General features: G+C 37.9%; 1 protein-coding gene across 2 annotated transcripts; it reads left to right on the forward strand.

The window, feature by feature from the left end:
* The first annotated feature begins 768 nt into the window (after window positions 1-768).
* Window positions 769-13,455, forward strand: LOC134677896 (protein dj-1beta-like). Of its 2 annotated transcripts, none has more exons than XM_063536340.1 (6): window positions 769-774; window positions 5,597-5,696; window positions 7,947-8,066; window positions 8,445-8,559; window positions 9,689-9,831; window positions 12,244-13,455. In XM_063536340.1, exons 2-6 carry the CDS (start codon window positions 5,610-5,612, stop codon window positions 12,346-12,348), a joined length of 570 nt encoding a protein of 189 aa, XP_063392410.1. In that variant the 5' UTR covers window positions 769-774; window positions 5,597-5,609; the 3' UTR covers window positions 12,349-13,455. The 2 variants fall into 2 exon arrangements, with proteins under 2 accessions (XP_063392410.1, XP_063392409.1); XM_063536339.1 differs by lacking the exon at window positions 769-774 and adding an exon at window positions 4,743-4,917.
* Window positions 13,456-14,227: the final 772 nt, after the last annotated feature.

Below are 14,227 nucleotides of genomic sequence, written 5' to 3' on the forward strand. Positions count from 1 at the left end.
AAACGAAACGGCCAAGCCACATACTTTTGGTGTAGAGCTAGTAAAGTTAGAGGGCTTGTAGAGTTAGAAGCTTGGCAAGAGATCTGATAACTTTTTGACTGTGCGAGCCTTATGGTTTCGTTTGGGCAACATTTTACATAAAAATGGTTTTGGTGGGATTTCACTTCTTTTTGTAAGTTGCTTATGACAATCTTCCATCCCCTAATTTAAAGGGTTGGGGTGATTTACTATTAAAAATCCTGAAATAAGTATCTGGGAGCATCTGTTACACGATGTCCTTCTTATTGATTCCCCATATAAACCCTTCACTCCGTAAGGGTAAACTTTGGGGTTGAAATCTGCCTTCACCCCGTAAGGGTAAACTTTGAGGTTGAAATCTATTCTATATCCTTCCCCATACCAATACCTATCTACATACCAAATTTCAAATAAATCGGTTCAGCGATTATTGATTCCCCATACAAAATTAAACCCCCTCTTCGTCCCCTTAGGGATAAAAAATTTCAAGTTTTTGAATTTATTTGTTGTTTGTGTACTAAAACTATCTTACATACCAAATTTCAGCTTCTTAGAGGACTTCAGGAAGTAAACGGTATTGATGATCTTCAAGTGAGTGAGTCAGTGTCGAAATCGAAGTTTTTAGATATGAATAAAATCTAAAGTAAAAGAGCTATGCAATTGATATGCTTATAAGTCCGAGAACTTTGTTTATCTGGTATAATCCAACCCCAAGTTATGAGGGTTCCAAAAAACGACAAAGCGCTTCGAGAAAAGGTAGATAGTGCTCTTGCGCTTTGCTCGTCTTGGCGGGGGCACTTCCGTGCCCCCGGATGTTAAAAGATGATACTACTGTAACTAATAAAGATTTATGTTTAGTTACCCACTATTTTCGCGTAAACTAGCCAATTTTTATATCTTTAGTTATTAAGGCCCAAAATAATTATTTTCACTTATTATAAATAAATCCTCCTGATATGAAGTATCAAATATTGTTATTTGTATATGTATAACTCTTAAGTTAAAAACAATAAAATCTGTTATTACCTACTGTCAAAATGATTCTTTTTTACGGGATTAAGTAATACACTGCTAGTGTTCAATAAGGCCCATAATAGGACTTTTATAAAAGGTATATATTCCAAGAGTATCGTAATATTTTTATAACTATTTTGGTATAATTAAGAAACTTAAATAAATGAGAAACCTATTTGAGTGAGTTTTTCATACTTCATATCCTGTTCATTAAAAAAAAAACATTTTAATTTAAGGTGGGCTGTATATAGGCATATACGGCCCACACGGAATATACAATAAGGTAAGTGAGGCCACTTACCTTATTGTATATTCAGGATGTACTTATACGGTGTAATATTGAGCAGTTGGTTTATAATATACAAATAATGATATTGACGTTGAATAGGACAGGACATGACAATAGGAACCAGAAATAGGTATAGTTGGTCAAACCGATTTGCCAGTAAATAAAAACAAAAAACTATATTCATCCTTTTCTTTTGGGTGCTAGTACTAGTGTAAGTCAAAGATAGTATGATGATTCTCTTTGTCTATGTTTGAAATGAGACAGTCCTTTGACAAACTATGTATAGTAAAAAATAGTTGTGAATATCTTATACATTTTTATTACAATATTAGTCAAGATAATGAAATATAGCTGGTCAAGCAAATCTTCTCACTAAAAAAAGGCGCGAAATTCAAATTTTTTATGGGACGATATCCCTTCGCGAATACATTTTTCAAATTTGCCGCCTCTGACAAGATCTGATTGACCAGATTGTATTTTTACGTAAAAAGATATTTTAATTTCACGTAATGTCCGCATCTAATTTATATATGTGCACGGTAAACCAACAAATGAATGATAAGAAAAGACAGATAGTGTTACTGAGCGGGAGGTGGGGCGAGGGGCGAGGTATAGGTAGGCTATGATAGGCTCTCGACCGCCGCGCCGGCGACTGACGGACCAGCGCGGCGTATGTATGAATTTCGCGCCTTTTTAACTAGATTTTACTATTACAATGCAAGCTACACACAGAAATTTCTTACTTTCCATAATATGGCTGCGTATATTATTTTATAGTAATAGACTTATTTTTACAGACTCTAATTCAATATTAGATATTATAGGACAAAAAACGTATATTAATTCTAAAGCATATATCTTATTCTTCTAATTTTTTAGCTTGCCTATTAACTTTAAAATTTAGATATGTTGTTGTGGATTTATTAAACTTTAATTCAATATCGACAAAATAATAAGCTAATTGTAGTTTGACAAAGAAGCACGTTAAAAAAAATTCTAATAATTTTACATTATAAAGCGTCATACATATTATTAACAATGGAACTTAAACATTGCACTTTAATTCAATATTAAAAAAACATTACTAAAAATATATAAATACCTAATTTATATCTAACGCTCGTTCTAACTTTTCATCGTATACTGCAAATATGCTTAAAAATATGTCCCATATGAGATAAGTATCACTTTTTCAACTTTAGAATTATCAAAACTTTTAGTGCAAAAATCCGGTCCCACTATTGAGCTAAAGGGAAAGTTCAGATATTTAATTAAAATACATAAATACCTACTAAGATATGTGTTCCGCAATAATTGAAATATTTTATTATATTCTAATATATTTATTATTCATTAGCATTTCAATATTAAGAATGTTTTTATTTGTAATTTATGTCTAATTCGTATAGTATATTCATATATATGGTACAAAAACAAGTCAAAAAACAATAAATAAAAATAACTTAAAATTAAACGAAATACAAACTATTCTAAAATAAAATAAAACTAATCTAAACTAAATCTAAAAAAGGCCCCTGTGGCAAGGTCCCCAAGATGCTGGCTGCGTTACCCCGCTGAACTGCCAGACTAAAGCGTTGAGCGAGGTAACTGCCAGCTCTCGGGTCCCCAGTTGCGTCCCTGAGTCTCTTTGAAAGGTTTCCAAAGAGACTCAGGGCGCCAGGACCCCACGGACCCAGGGTCTCGACGCCGAAAGGAACGAAAATGTATTCGGCGCCGAGACCGCGATACTTCCCAACCTTTGCGTTTTCGGCCGCCTCCGCAACAGCATTTCAATTATGTATATGTTTAACGAAGATATTGAAGCTTCAATTAATAGCTATTTCGTTCCGCTGTGTAGCGTTTATCGATATATAACATGATTAAAATCGACTTTTCACATCCCTAAAAGAACACACATACACGCTTTTACGCACACATTCACAGCCTGGATGCATCAAAAAAGGCAACACTTGATTTGAAGTTCACCTTGTCAGCAGTATGGTTGTCCTTTTTTGACAAATGGCATTTTAAAAGAGCGAGGAGAGAGAAATGATACTAGTTGCTGCGCCGTCAAATAGAACAATAAACGTAGGGGCCTTGGGCTTGGCTATATTGTGCTGCCAGACCGTTAACTATTATTTCCCAAGATCTGTCAGAAATTTTAACGGAAATTAGTAAACATTTAAACAAGCGTTCTAATGTAAATATCACTATTCATATGTACGTTTAATAAAAACACATTGTTTATTTGATTATCAAAATTTAGTTTTTGTTGACCGTAACATTTATAAATGATTGAATAATTTTCAATAAAAGGCAGAAAATTCCTATCACATTACCATAGATATAAGAATATATACAGATGCCTTCCAAGCGAGCTGTCAGTGGGACCACTTTTTGTTTAGTGTAAGAGCCGTAACACACTACCGCACCGCACCAAGGTCATTGTGGGATGCACCCATAAGTAAGAGGGAGAAAGAGATATCGCTTTCTCCCTTTTACTTATGGGTGCGTCCCACAATGACCTTGGTGCGGTGCGATAGTGTGTTAGCTACTTAAGATTAACAAAGCGACCCACTTTGCTGTAGCCATGTCGATAAAGTCATATCGATAAACTACCGACATTTCTTGCAATTTTAATTTTACTTGAAAGGTTTAACTATACCTAAAATGAACAAAAACGCTTTTTTTCTTTATTGTGGTTATCAGATCACAATTTTATAGTCACGCCCCAGGAGAGAACCAAGGGAAAGTTCAGATATTTAATTAAAATACATAAATACCTACTAGAATAGGTGGTCCGCAATAATTGAATTATTTTATTACATTCTAATATATTCATTATCCATTAGCATTTCAATTATGTTTATGTTTAACGAAGATATTGAAGCTTCAATTAATCGCTATTTCGTTCCGCTGTGTAGCGTTTATCGATATATAACATGATTAAAATCGACTTTTCACATCCCTAAAAGAGCACACATATACGTTTTTACGCACACATGCACAACCTGGGTCGCCTAAAAAGGGGCCACTTGGATTTGAAGTCCATCTTGTCAACAGTATAGTTGTCCTTTTTTGACAAATGGCATTTTATAAGAGCGAGGAGAGAGAAATGATACTAGTTGCTGCGGCGTCAAATAGAACAATAAACGTAGGGGCCTTGCACATTACAACACTTTATCATAGACAAGGAGTGGTAACGTTCAGAAACAGTCAAACTAGAATTTGGTTGGAGTATATTTTACACCATGGAAAAATATTTAACAGTGACATGGATTTAAAACGTCTATTAATTTACTGAATATAATTGTTCATACGAAACAAAGTTATAATATTCTATATTAAGTCCGTGTCAAGTTGGTGTCAAGGTTGTTTAGTGACAAGTTTAGACAAGTTGATTGCATAAGTTGCATAACGTATCGCCAAAGCCTCACCGGCATATTTTTGTTTTGACCTTTAAAAAGTTACAACTGTCAAATATTAATGTATTTAGCCCGGAAAGTTCTTTTGCAAATATCACCTGTTTTAACAAATCTTGTGCCAAATAAGCAAGCAACTGTTATTTCAAGTGGATTTGGCATCTTTGAGAAAAGGTATAATATTAGCGCAGCGCTGTAACACGCACTTTTTGCAAATTTATTTAAGCGTATGGCGTATTAATATTGTAAATTAATTGTGAGAACAGGTTGTGTTCTCTCGTGGTGCTCTTCCGCCTGTACCGGTATATTCACTACGAATATACCTTTCTTTTTTATCAATTGCTTATTAATGTTATTATTTTAAATATCAATATTATTATAATACTGGACTGGCCAGCGGGCACCCAAAACATTTAACAGTGAATCAGTGAGGAGACGGAAAGCGCAAATTAACTCCATTAGGGTGCCACGACTAAAAGGTTTAAAATAAATAAATAAGTTTGAAAAATGGTTTTATTATTGCTAACCGAAGATCACTGCTTGATCTCAACTTCCACAAGACAAGTAGTTTAATTGCGTTCGTGGTTAGTATTCCATTTGTCCGCACAAAACGATTTGCCTCGTCTTTTTTGGTAAGGATGGCTAAGGAAAGGAATGCGCTCCCGGCATCTGTCTTCCCTGAGAAATATGACCTCGGTCTCTTTAAAGCTAGAGTGAATTGGCTATTATTGAACTGGTGAGCCCCATCTTAGGCTCTGTCTTCACTTTCCATCAGGTGTGACTAGAGCCAATCACCGATCAGTTTATTATAAAAAATAAAATAAAAAACACTCAGTACAACATGTCTCCCCAGGTTCTCCAGCAACATGTCCAAGACAGCCCTAGTGATCCTGGCGCAGGGAGCCGAGGAGATGGAGACGGTCATCACAGTTGACATGCTCAGGAGGAGCGGAGTAAGTTATTTGACGACCGGGCTGGCCTAGTGGGTAGTGACCCTGCCTATGAAGCCGATGGTCCTGGGTTCGAATCCCGGTAATGGCATTTATTTGTGTGATGGGCATAGATATTTGTTCCTGAGTCATGCATGTTTTCTATGTATTTGTCGGAGTAGCCACAACACAAGCCTTCCTGAGCTTACTGTGGGCCTTAGTCAATTTGGTAAGATGTTTATTCAAGTGTCTCCTCAAGAACCAATACAAATTTAACAAATGCTCTTTTCAACTAGAGTTGCCATCTCTAAAATTTAGCAACCAGGACAAAAAGTTTTTGGTTTATATAAATGATTTGCCATGTGTAGTAGAAAATCTTTGTGAAATTGTTCTTTTTGCTGATGACACATCATTACTTTTTAAGGTTGATCGTAAATCTACCGATTACAGTGTAATTAACAGCACACTCGTTAATGTACTAAACTGGTTTACTATGAACAATTTGCTTCTTAATGCTAAGAAAACTAAATGCATTCGATTTTCTTTGCCGAATGTTAAACCAGTCGATACTAAGATACTTTTGAATAATGAATGCTTAGAGATGGTAGATAAAGCACTGTTTCTTGGTTTAACATTGGACAAAAATCTACAATGGAGTCCTCATATAAGAACTCTAGCAAACAAATTAAGTTCGGCCGCTTACGCTGTGAGGAGAATTAGACAATTGACTAATGTTGAGACAGCTCGCCTTGTTTATTATAGTTATTTTCATAGTGTAATGTCATATGGTATTCTGGTTTGGGGCAAAGCAGCTGACATACAGACTATATTTGTCTTACAAAAGAGAGCCATTCGTTCTATATATAATTTAAGGGTGCGTGAATCATTAAGAGAACTCTTTAAAGAAATTAATATTTTAACTGTAGCTTCCCAATACATATATGATAGTATTATTTATGTTGTTAAGAATCTAGACTCCTTCACTAAGAATTCTGATGTCCATAACTATAATACTAGAAATAAAAATAAGCTTGCTATCAGAAAGTTTCGTGTTCGTAAAGTACAGAAGTCATTCGTTGGGCAATGCATTCATTTTTATAACAAGTTACCTGAGGATGCTTTAAGATTACCCTTTCCAGCTCTTAAGAATTACTTAAAAAAGTCATTGATGTTGAAGGCTTATTACAGAGTCGAGGACTACTTGACAGACGAACATGCATGGTCCAAACCAGAAACTGTAATAACGACAAGTAGCAATTAAAAACATTGTATTATGTGTAGAGTTAAAGGTGACTCAGCTCAGGTAAGAAAGCACATCAAATTGTATGAAAGCATCTCATAACAATCAGTTAGATTCATATAATATGTATTCTCATTTCTTTTATTGATTTTATTTTCTTTTCCTTTTGTAAGATTTGATTTGTTTTCTGAAAGAGCTACGTATTTGTGATTTCATGTACATATATGTTTATTTTTTATATCAAATTCTATAAAGTTATGTACTCACTGAGTATAATTGCATGAATTCTATAGTAATTTAAATTGTATTTTTCTTAATTACTCGTAATGCATGTTAATTATAAGATGTAATAATGTTTTGAAAAGATGTGTCCCGCCGAGTTTGTTGCCGGTCCCATATTGGGATACCCTCCTCCAATTGAGGGGGGATTTAAATCTTCTCGGGGCAGAGGTGTACGGTTGGAGCCGGTAAATTTATTTGACGTTCATAAGCGCATTGTAATATGCCTACTTGAATAAACTATTTTTTATCTTTATCTTATCTTTAAAACCGTAAAATCCCCAGATATTATTTAAAAAAAAATCAAAAATTTTATTTCAATTCAGTTCAATTAACAATTTTAAGTAATTATACAGTGCTTTTCACAGTTACAACTGAATATCACTTGTTATACATATTTATATATGTACTTACATGAATACTGACACTGCACAAAACAAAAAACGGGACTCAAAAATTACCTGTGACCCTACACTAGGCTAGGCCTGTATCGTAGGCTGACACAAAAACGATTAAGTACCAAAAATTTGTCAGTTATCTAGCGCTAAAGAATTAAGAAATTAAACTAGTAAGTAACAGAATTATTATTGGAGCTCAGGAGTCTCAGGACCCGGACACGTCAAAGTTTTGACCACCCTAAATAGCCGAAAGGGTGGATATTGCCATACATTATCAAACTTCGGTTTTGTAGGAAGTGTCCTTTCTGTACGGTAGTACTACTATTTATCCTGTGCCTATACATTGTTGTATTCCAGGTGACCGTCACGGTAGCAGGTCTCGACGGGAGCGCCCCCGTGCTGTGCTCACGCCAAATCACTCTCGTCCCCGATAAGGCTTTAGCTGACGCTTTGGCCGACACTCCTCAATATGACGCGGTATGTAAATATTAATGTCGGCGGCCGACCGTAAAATCAGACAGATCATGAAATTCCTAGGCATATCGTGAACAGTCAGTGATGGTTATGGGTTAAATAACACGCGACCCTTGGAATGAATGCATGACCTGTAAAGATAGTTCTTAAATAGTCCTTAATGTAAAATAAATATATATTTCCGCCAGTAACTGGCCACCCTAAAAATGAATCCCATTCCCCTATAAATAGAATTCATTTTAGTATAAGGTGGCCAGTTATTAGAAACCTTATACTAAAATGAATTCTGTTTATAGGTGAATAGAATTCATTTTTAGTTTAGGGCCGCCAGTTATTAAAACCAACCAGTTACTGGCGAATTACCTTATAATGTATTTGCAGGTGATCCTGCCCGGAGGTCTCGAGGGGTCCGACCGTCTGTCCAAGTCGTCGGTCGTGGGTACTCTGCTCAAGGAACATGAGAAGGCAGGGAAAATTGTCGCTGCTATCTGCGCTGGTAAAATTAGTTTTTGGCAAAAAAACATTTTTGGTACAAGCTTTTATCGCTGACTATTTTTCTTACGACAGACAACTAACAATTCGACAGTTCTAAAAACCCCTAACACAATTGTGTTGTTCCATCACAGAGTTCCTATGGCCACCTCCTGTCTCCATCATCAGATCAGCTCGATGTTACCATAATATTGCATTGTCATCCGATTTATACATGCATACAAAATTTCAGCTCAATCGGAAACCGGGAAGTGGATCAAATTTAACTTGCAAGATTTTATTACAGACAGACAGGCAATGGGACAGGTCAAAGTAAATAAAAGCTTGTAAAAACCGGTCAAGCGCGAGTCGGACTCGCGTTCCAAGGGTTCCGTACATAAGTCCGACTCACGCTTGACTGGACATTTTTAATAGGTTTTCCTGTCATCTATTATGTAAAGTACTGTAGATGGTAGGCACTAGCACGAGGAATGAAAATGCGAAGTTACACTTAACAAGGAACTTTAATTAGATTTTGAGATACAGTCGAGTGACATAGATCGCGTCTAGCAGCGGACTGCCGCCGGCGCATGGCAACGTAGTGCACATTACTTGCATAACATATGACATACAATTTTGAACCTTAAATATTAGACATTAGCATCTAACCTAACCTACCGTATATTCTAATTCTTATGTCTCCGATACCCAAAGGTTGTCTGGAAGAGATCGCTCTTAAGCGATAAGACCGCCTGTTGTTACCTCTACTGTCTTTGTTTATGTTATTGTCCATTTATTGTAAACTACGTGTATGTGAGGTGTGCAATAAAGAGTATTGTATTGTATTGTATTGTATCTAAATTAATATGACAAAGTTTCCTTAAAATAAAACTTAACTAGTTACATAGGTAAACATAGGTATAAGTACTTGTATAGTGGGCGCATGGCTAACAAGTACTATTTTGTGTATTTTTTTCAATATTTTAGGCCCAGTAGATAAAGGGGGGGGGGGGGGTCGGATAGACAGACAGACGCACGAGTGATCCTATAAGGATTCCGTTTTTTCCTTTTGAGGTACGGAACCCTAATAAACTTACATATAATATTACTTTATGTACAAAGAATACTATTCATATTTATTTCTTGTTTTTCAGCTCCTACTGCGTTCGTGGCGCATGGAATCGGTCGCGGCAAGCGCGTCACGTCATACCCCACTACTAAAGACAAGATCACTGATGACTACACCTATGTTGAAGGCGAGAGGGTGGTCGTAGACGGCAACGTGGTTACTAGCAGGGTAAGTTAATTTATTGTTGCAACTGCTACTAGTGCTACGTCATCGGCCACAAGCGCGTCACGTCATACCCCACTACTAAAGCCAAGATCACTGGTGACTACACCTATGTTGAAGGCGAGAGGGTGGTCGTAGACGGCAACGTGGTTACTAGCAGGGTAAGTTAATTTATTGTTGCAACTGTATGACGTAGCAGTCATAAGTGCGTCACGTCATACCCCACTACTAAAGACAAGATCACTGGTGACTACACATATGTAGAAGGCGAAAGGGTGGTCGTAGACGGCAACGTGGTTACTAGCAGGGTAAGTTAATTTATTGTTGCAACTGTATGACGTAGCAGTCATAAGTGCGTCACGTCATACCCCACTACTAAAGACAAGGTCACTGGTGACTACACATATGTAGAAGGCGAGAGGGTGGTCGTAGACGGCAACGTGGTTACTAGCAGGGTAAGTTAATTTATTGTTGCAACTGTATGACGTAACAGTCATAAGTGCGTCACGTCATACCCCACTACTAAAGCCAAGGTCACTGGTGACTACACCTATGTTGAAGGCGAAAGGGTGGTCGTAGACGGCAACGTGGTTACTAGCAGGGTAAGTTAATTTATTGTTGCAACTGCTACTAGTGCTACGTCATCGGCCACAAGCGCGTCACGTCATACCCCACTACTAAAGCCAAGGTCACTGGTGACTACACATATTATGTTATGTAGAAGCCGAAAGGGTGGTCGTAGACGGCAACGTGGTTACTAGCAGGGTAAGTTAATTTATTGTTGCAACTGCTACTAGTGCTACGTCATCGGCCACAAGCGCGTCACGTCATACCCCACTACTACAGACAAGATCACTGGTGACTACACCTATGTGGAAGGCGAGAGGGTGGTCGTAGACGGCAACGTGGTTACTAGCAGGGTAAGTTAATTTATTGTTGCAACTGCTACTAGTGCTACGTCATCGGCCACAAGCGCGTCACGTCATACCCCACTACTAAAGACAAGGTCACTGGTGACTACACATATGTAGAAGGCGAGAGGGTGGTCGTAGACGGCAACGTGGTTACTAGCAGGGTAAGTTAATTTATTGTTGCAACTGTATGACGTAGCAGTCATAAGTGCGTCACGTCATACCCCACTACTAAAGCCAAGGTCACTGGTGACTACACATATGTAGAAGGCGAGAGGGTGGTCGTAGACGGCAACGTGATTACTAGCAGGGTAAGTTAATTTATTGTTGCAACTGTATGACGTAGCAGTCATAAGTGCGTCACGTCATACCCCACTACTAAAGACAAGGTCACTGGTGACTACACATATGTAGAAGGCGAGCCGGTCGTAGATGGCAATATTGTTACTAGTGAAATGTACGTAAAGGGCGAAATTAAAGAAACACGATGTGACTTCAATGGAGGTTTATTCTAAACTAAAAACATGGTCTGGTCATGGATCATCAGTGCCCTGTTTATCAAAAGCTTGTAACTTGTAATACAAGCGGAAGTCCCGCTTTGACATCTTTTGTTAGAAAGGGACTTCCACTTGTATTACAAGTTACAAGCTTTTGATAAACAGGGCACTGATCTTCCAACCCAGAAAAGAAACTATTAGGCCTTAGGGCCCTCCCACATCTAGCGTCTTTCGAGCGTCGGCGTCTGGTCAGCGCTATGGAAAATACGTCGCTGCGCAGTTGCGTCGACGTTGCGTCGAGCAGCGGCCATAGAATTGTAGACGCCGACGCTCGAAAGACGCCAGATGTGGGGGGGGGCCTTATTGGAATTAGTCCGGTTTCCTCACGATGTGACCCCGAAAAGTGACTGGTAAATATCCAATGATATTTTGTACAGTCAACAGTAAAAATATGGGTGCACGAATCATCTCAAAAATATGTCCCATAGCTCTTATGTCAGGGAATTAAGAACTATGCGACATATTTTTGAGTAAGCTGTCTACACCCATATTTTTACAGTTGACTGTACATATAGTTCGTTTTTTTAGCATTAGTAATAATAATAAGGTAAACAATCTTGATGTATCTTTTAATTGAAAAACACATTTTAATACGGCTAATATGTAACAATTATGAATCTAATACGATCATTTATATTCTTCTGCTTTCATAAGTAATAGTTACTGATTTTTAAAAAGCGTTTAATTTCAATTAAAAGACATATTAAAATCGCTTACCTTCTTCCATGTTTTTTTTTAATGCTAACGCAAACGTTAGGTTAGGTTAAGTGCTAACGTTTACCTTTCTAATGCTAAAAAAAAACGAACTATAAGTTCCGAAAAACTCATTGCTACAAGCCGGGGTTTGTTTGAACCCGCGACCTCCGGATTGAAAGTCGCACGCTCTTACCGCTAGGCCACCAGCGCACATAAAACCTAGCCAATACATGAAATTAATGTTTTTTTTTCAGGGTCCCGGCACGGCATACTGGTTTGGACTCTCTCTCATCGAGCAGCTGGTCGGCAAAGAGAAGGCGGACCAAGTGGAAAAAGGCATGGTCATCAGCTCCTACTAATAGCATTTATGGATACCGCTTATAGTTCGTTTTTTTTAGCATTAGATAGAACTTGCAAGAAGGTAAGCGATCTTGACATGTCTTTTAATTGAAAAACGCTTTTTAAAAATCAGTAACTATTGCTTATGAAATCAGAAGAATATAAATGATCGTATTAGATTCATAATTGTTACATATTTGCCGTAATATATTTTTAAAATGTGTTTTTCAATTAAAAGGCATATCAAGATTGTTTACCTTATTTCTAATGCTAAAAAAACGAAATATAGAAGAGGCCACATACATAACATAGAATATACACATGAAACTGCGCTATTTTAACACATCAGAGCAAGAACCCGACTGTCGCGTACACTGTTCGTAGCGACTACTCGCTACATACGGCGAAGACGTGGCTACGCGCTAAGAACGTAACCCGTAGCAATTAATGTGTTAAATGTGCACAGATGTAGTGGATAATTGTTTTCCATCGTATTTTCTCGGAAACTTTTTTTTAATTTATTTATTCATAATACACTAAAATACATTGTACAAATAACATAAAAACTCGCCAAACTGTGAAGTATGATGGCGAGATACGCTCTTTTTTATGCAAGTAACAACCTATTTGGGTCATACCCGTTTTATAGTATCTAGTACATACTTGAGACTCAAGTCATAAATAATAATAATAATGAAAACGTTCGTATTTGTCATGGTACTTCAGTAAACGTCAGTACTTTTTGTACCGAGACTGACGGAAATAGCAAGACACGTTCGTACGTTTCCGTGACAATACGATGGAAAATAATTATGCACTACATCTGTATAATTTTTTATTTTCATACCGTTTTATGTTATTTTTTAATTCTGTACCGCCATTCGTTTTATTCGCCTCTTCTTAGAGTTATAGCAAGAAATCTGCAGCGATTTTGACAGCCCACGCAATGCAAGTGTTATTTATGTCATAATTTCATAGAAGTTTGACGTTTAAAATAACACTTGCACTGCGTGGGCTATATAAATCGCTGCAGACTTTTCTTGGTCTAACTCTGAAATGCGGGAACTACAGTCACTATCCTGAAGATTTATCTGTAAGTGTTATTCGAATAAATATTGTCAATTAAACATGTGTCTTATTTCTAACGTGTTTTTTCTTTTTTTTTCGTCTGCGTAAGACACAGACAAAACATCCTCTAGACCGAGCATAGTCGCGCTACCCCCTCTGCCACGCATACGGTAGTTTTACTCCATGTTCGAGTCGAAAGTGTCTTTTGTGTGACGTCCGTGTCTTTGAACGGACCAATCACGGCACGGGACTTAGCTCACCCCCGCATTTTTGGCATCATCGGTTGCATGAAATAATTGTTCTAAACTCGGTCTAGAGGATTCCTATTCCACTCTCCTCCTGATCTCTGCCCTAGGGGCACGAGGAGAGTATGGCGATACGAGTCAGCGGACTGGGATGAGATGCGGCATTTCTTTGCGTCTTTCCCCTGGCAGCAGGTCTGTTTTTCTTCGGGTGACCCCTCGTGTTCTGCTGAGGCTGTTGCGGATGTGATTCGGCAGGGAATGGAATATTTCATTCCGTTCTCCGACCTATCGCTCGATCACAAGACCCGAGCATGGTACAATTCGGACTGTGCTCGAGCCGAGGCCCTTAAGCAGTCTGCATACCAGGCTTGGGTATTAGCCCGCGATACCAAAGCTGGAGCACAGAGGGTTCGCGCGAGGAAAAAAGCCTTTAACTCAGCTGCCAAGTCCTGCAAACGGGTGCTTCGAAAGGCTCGATTCGACCACGTCAGTCGAATAGGGGCCAAACTCGCCTCCTACCCTCCTGGTAGCAAGCGGTTCTGGTCCCTGTCGAAAGCGGTCGAATCCAACTTCTGCCGATCCACAT

The sequence above is a fragment of the Cydia fagiglandana genome, chromosome 27, assembly GCF_963556715.1.
Source record: "Cydia fagiglandana chromosome 27, ilCydFagi1.1, whole genome shotgun sequence".
Lineage (NCBI taxonomy): Eukaryota > Metazoa > Arthropoda > Insecta > Lepidoptera > Tortricidae > Cydia > Cydia fagiglandana.

Excerpts from the sequence above, each read along its gene's own strand:
- LOC134677896 (XM_063536339.1), top strand. The coding sequence starts at position 4,808 with ATGTATTTAGCCCGGAAAGTTCTTTTGCAAATATCACCTGTTTTAACA. Across the intron at positions 4,918-5,596 it reads TTTGGCATCTTTGAGAAAAG|GTTCTCCAGCAACATGTCCA; the intron begins GTATAATATTAG and ends ATGTCTCCCCAG. Across the intron at positions 9,832-12,243 it reads GCAACGTGGTTACTAGCAGG|GGTCCCGGCACGGCATACTG; the intron begins GTAAGTTAATTT and ends TTTTTTTTTCAG.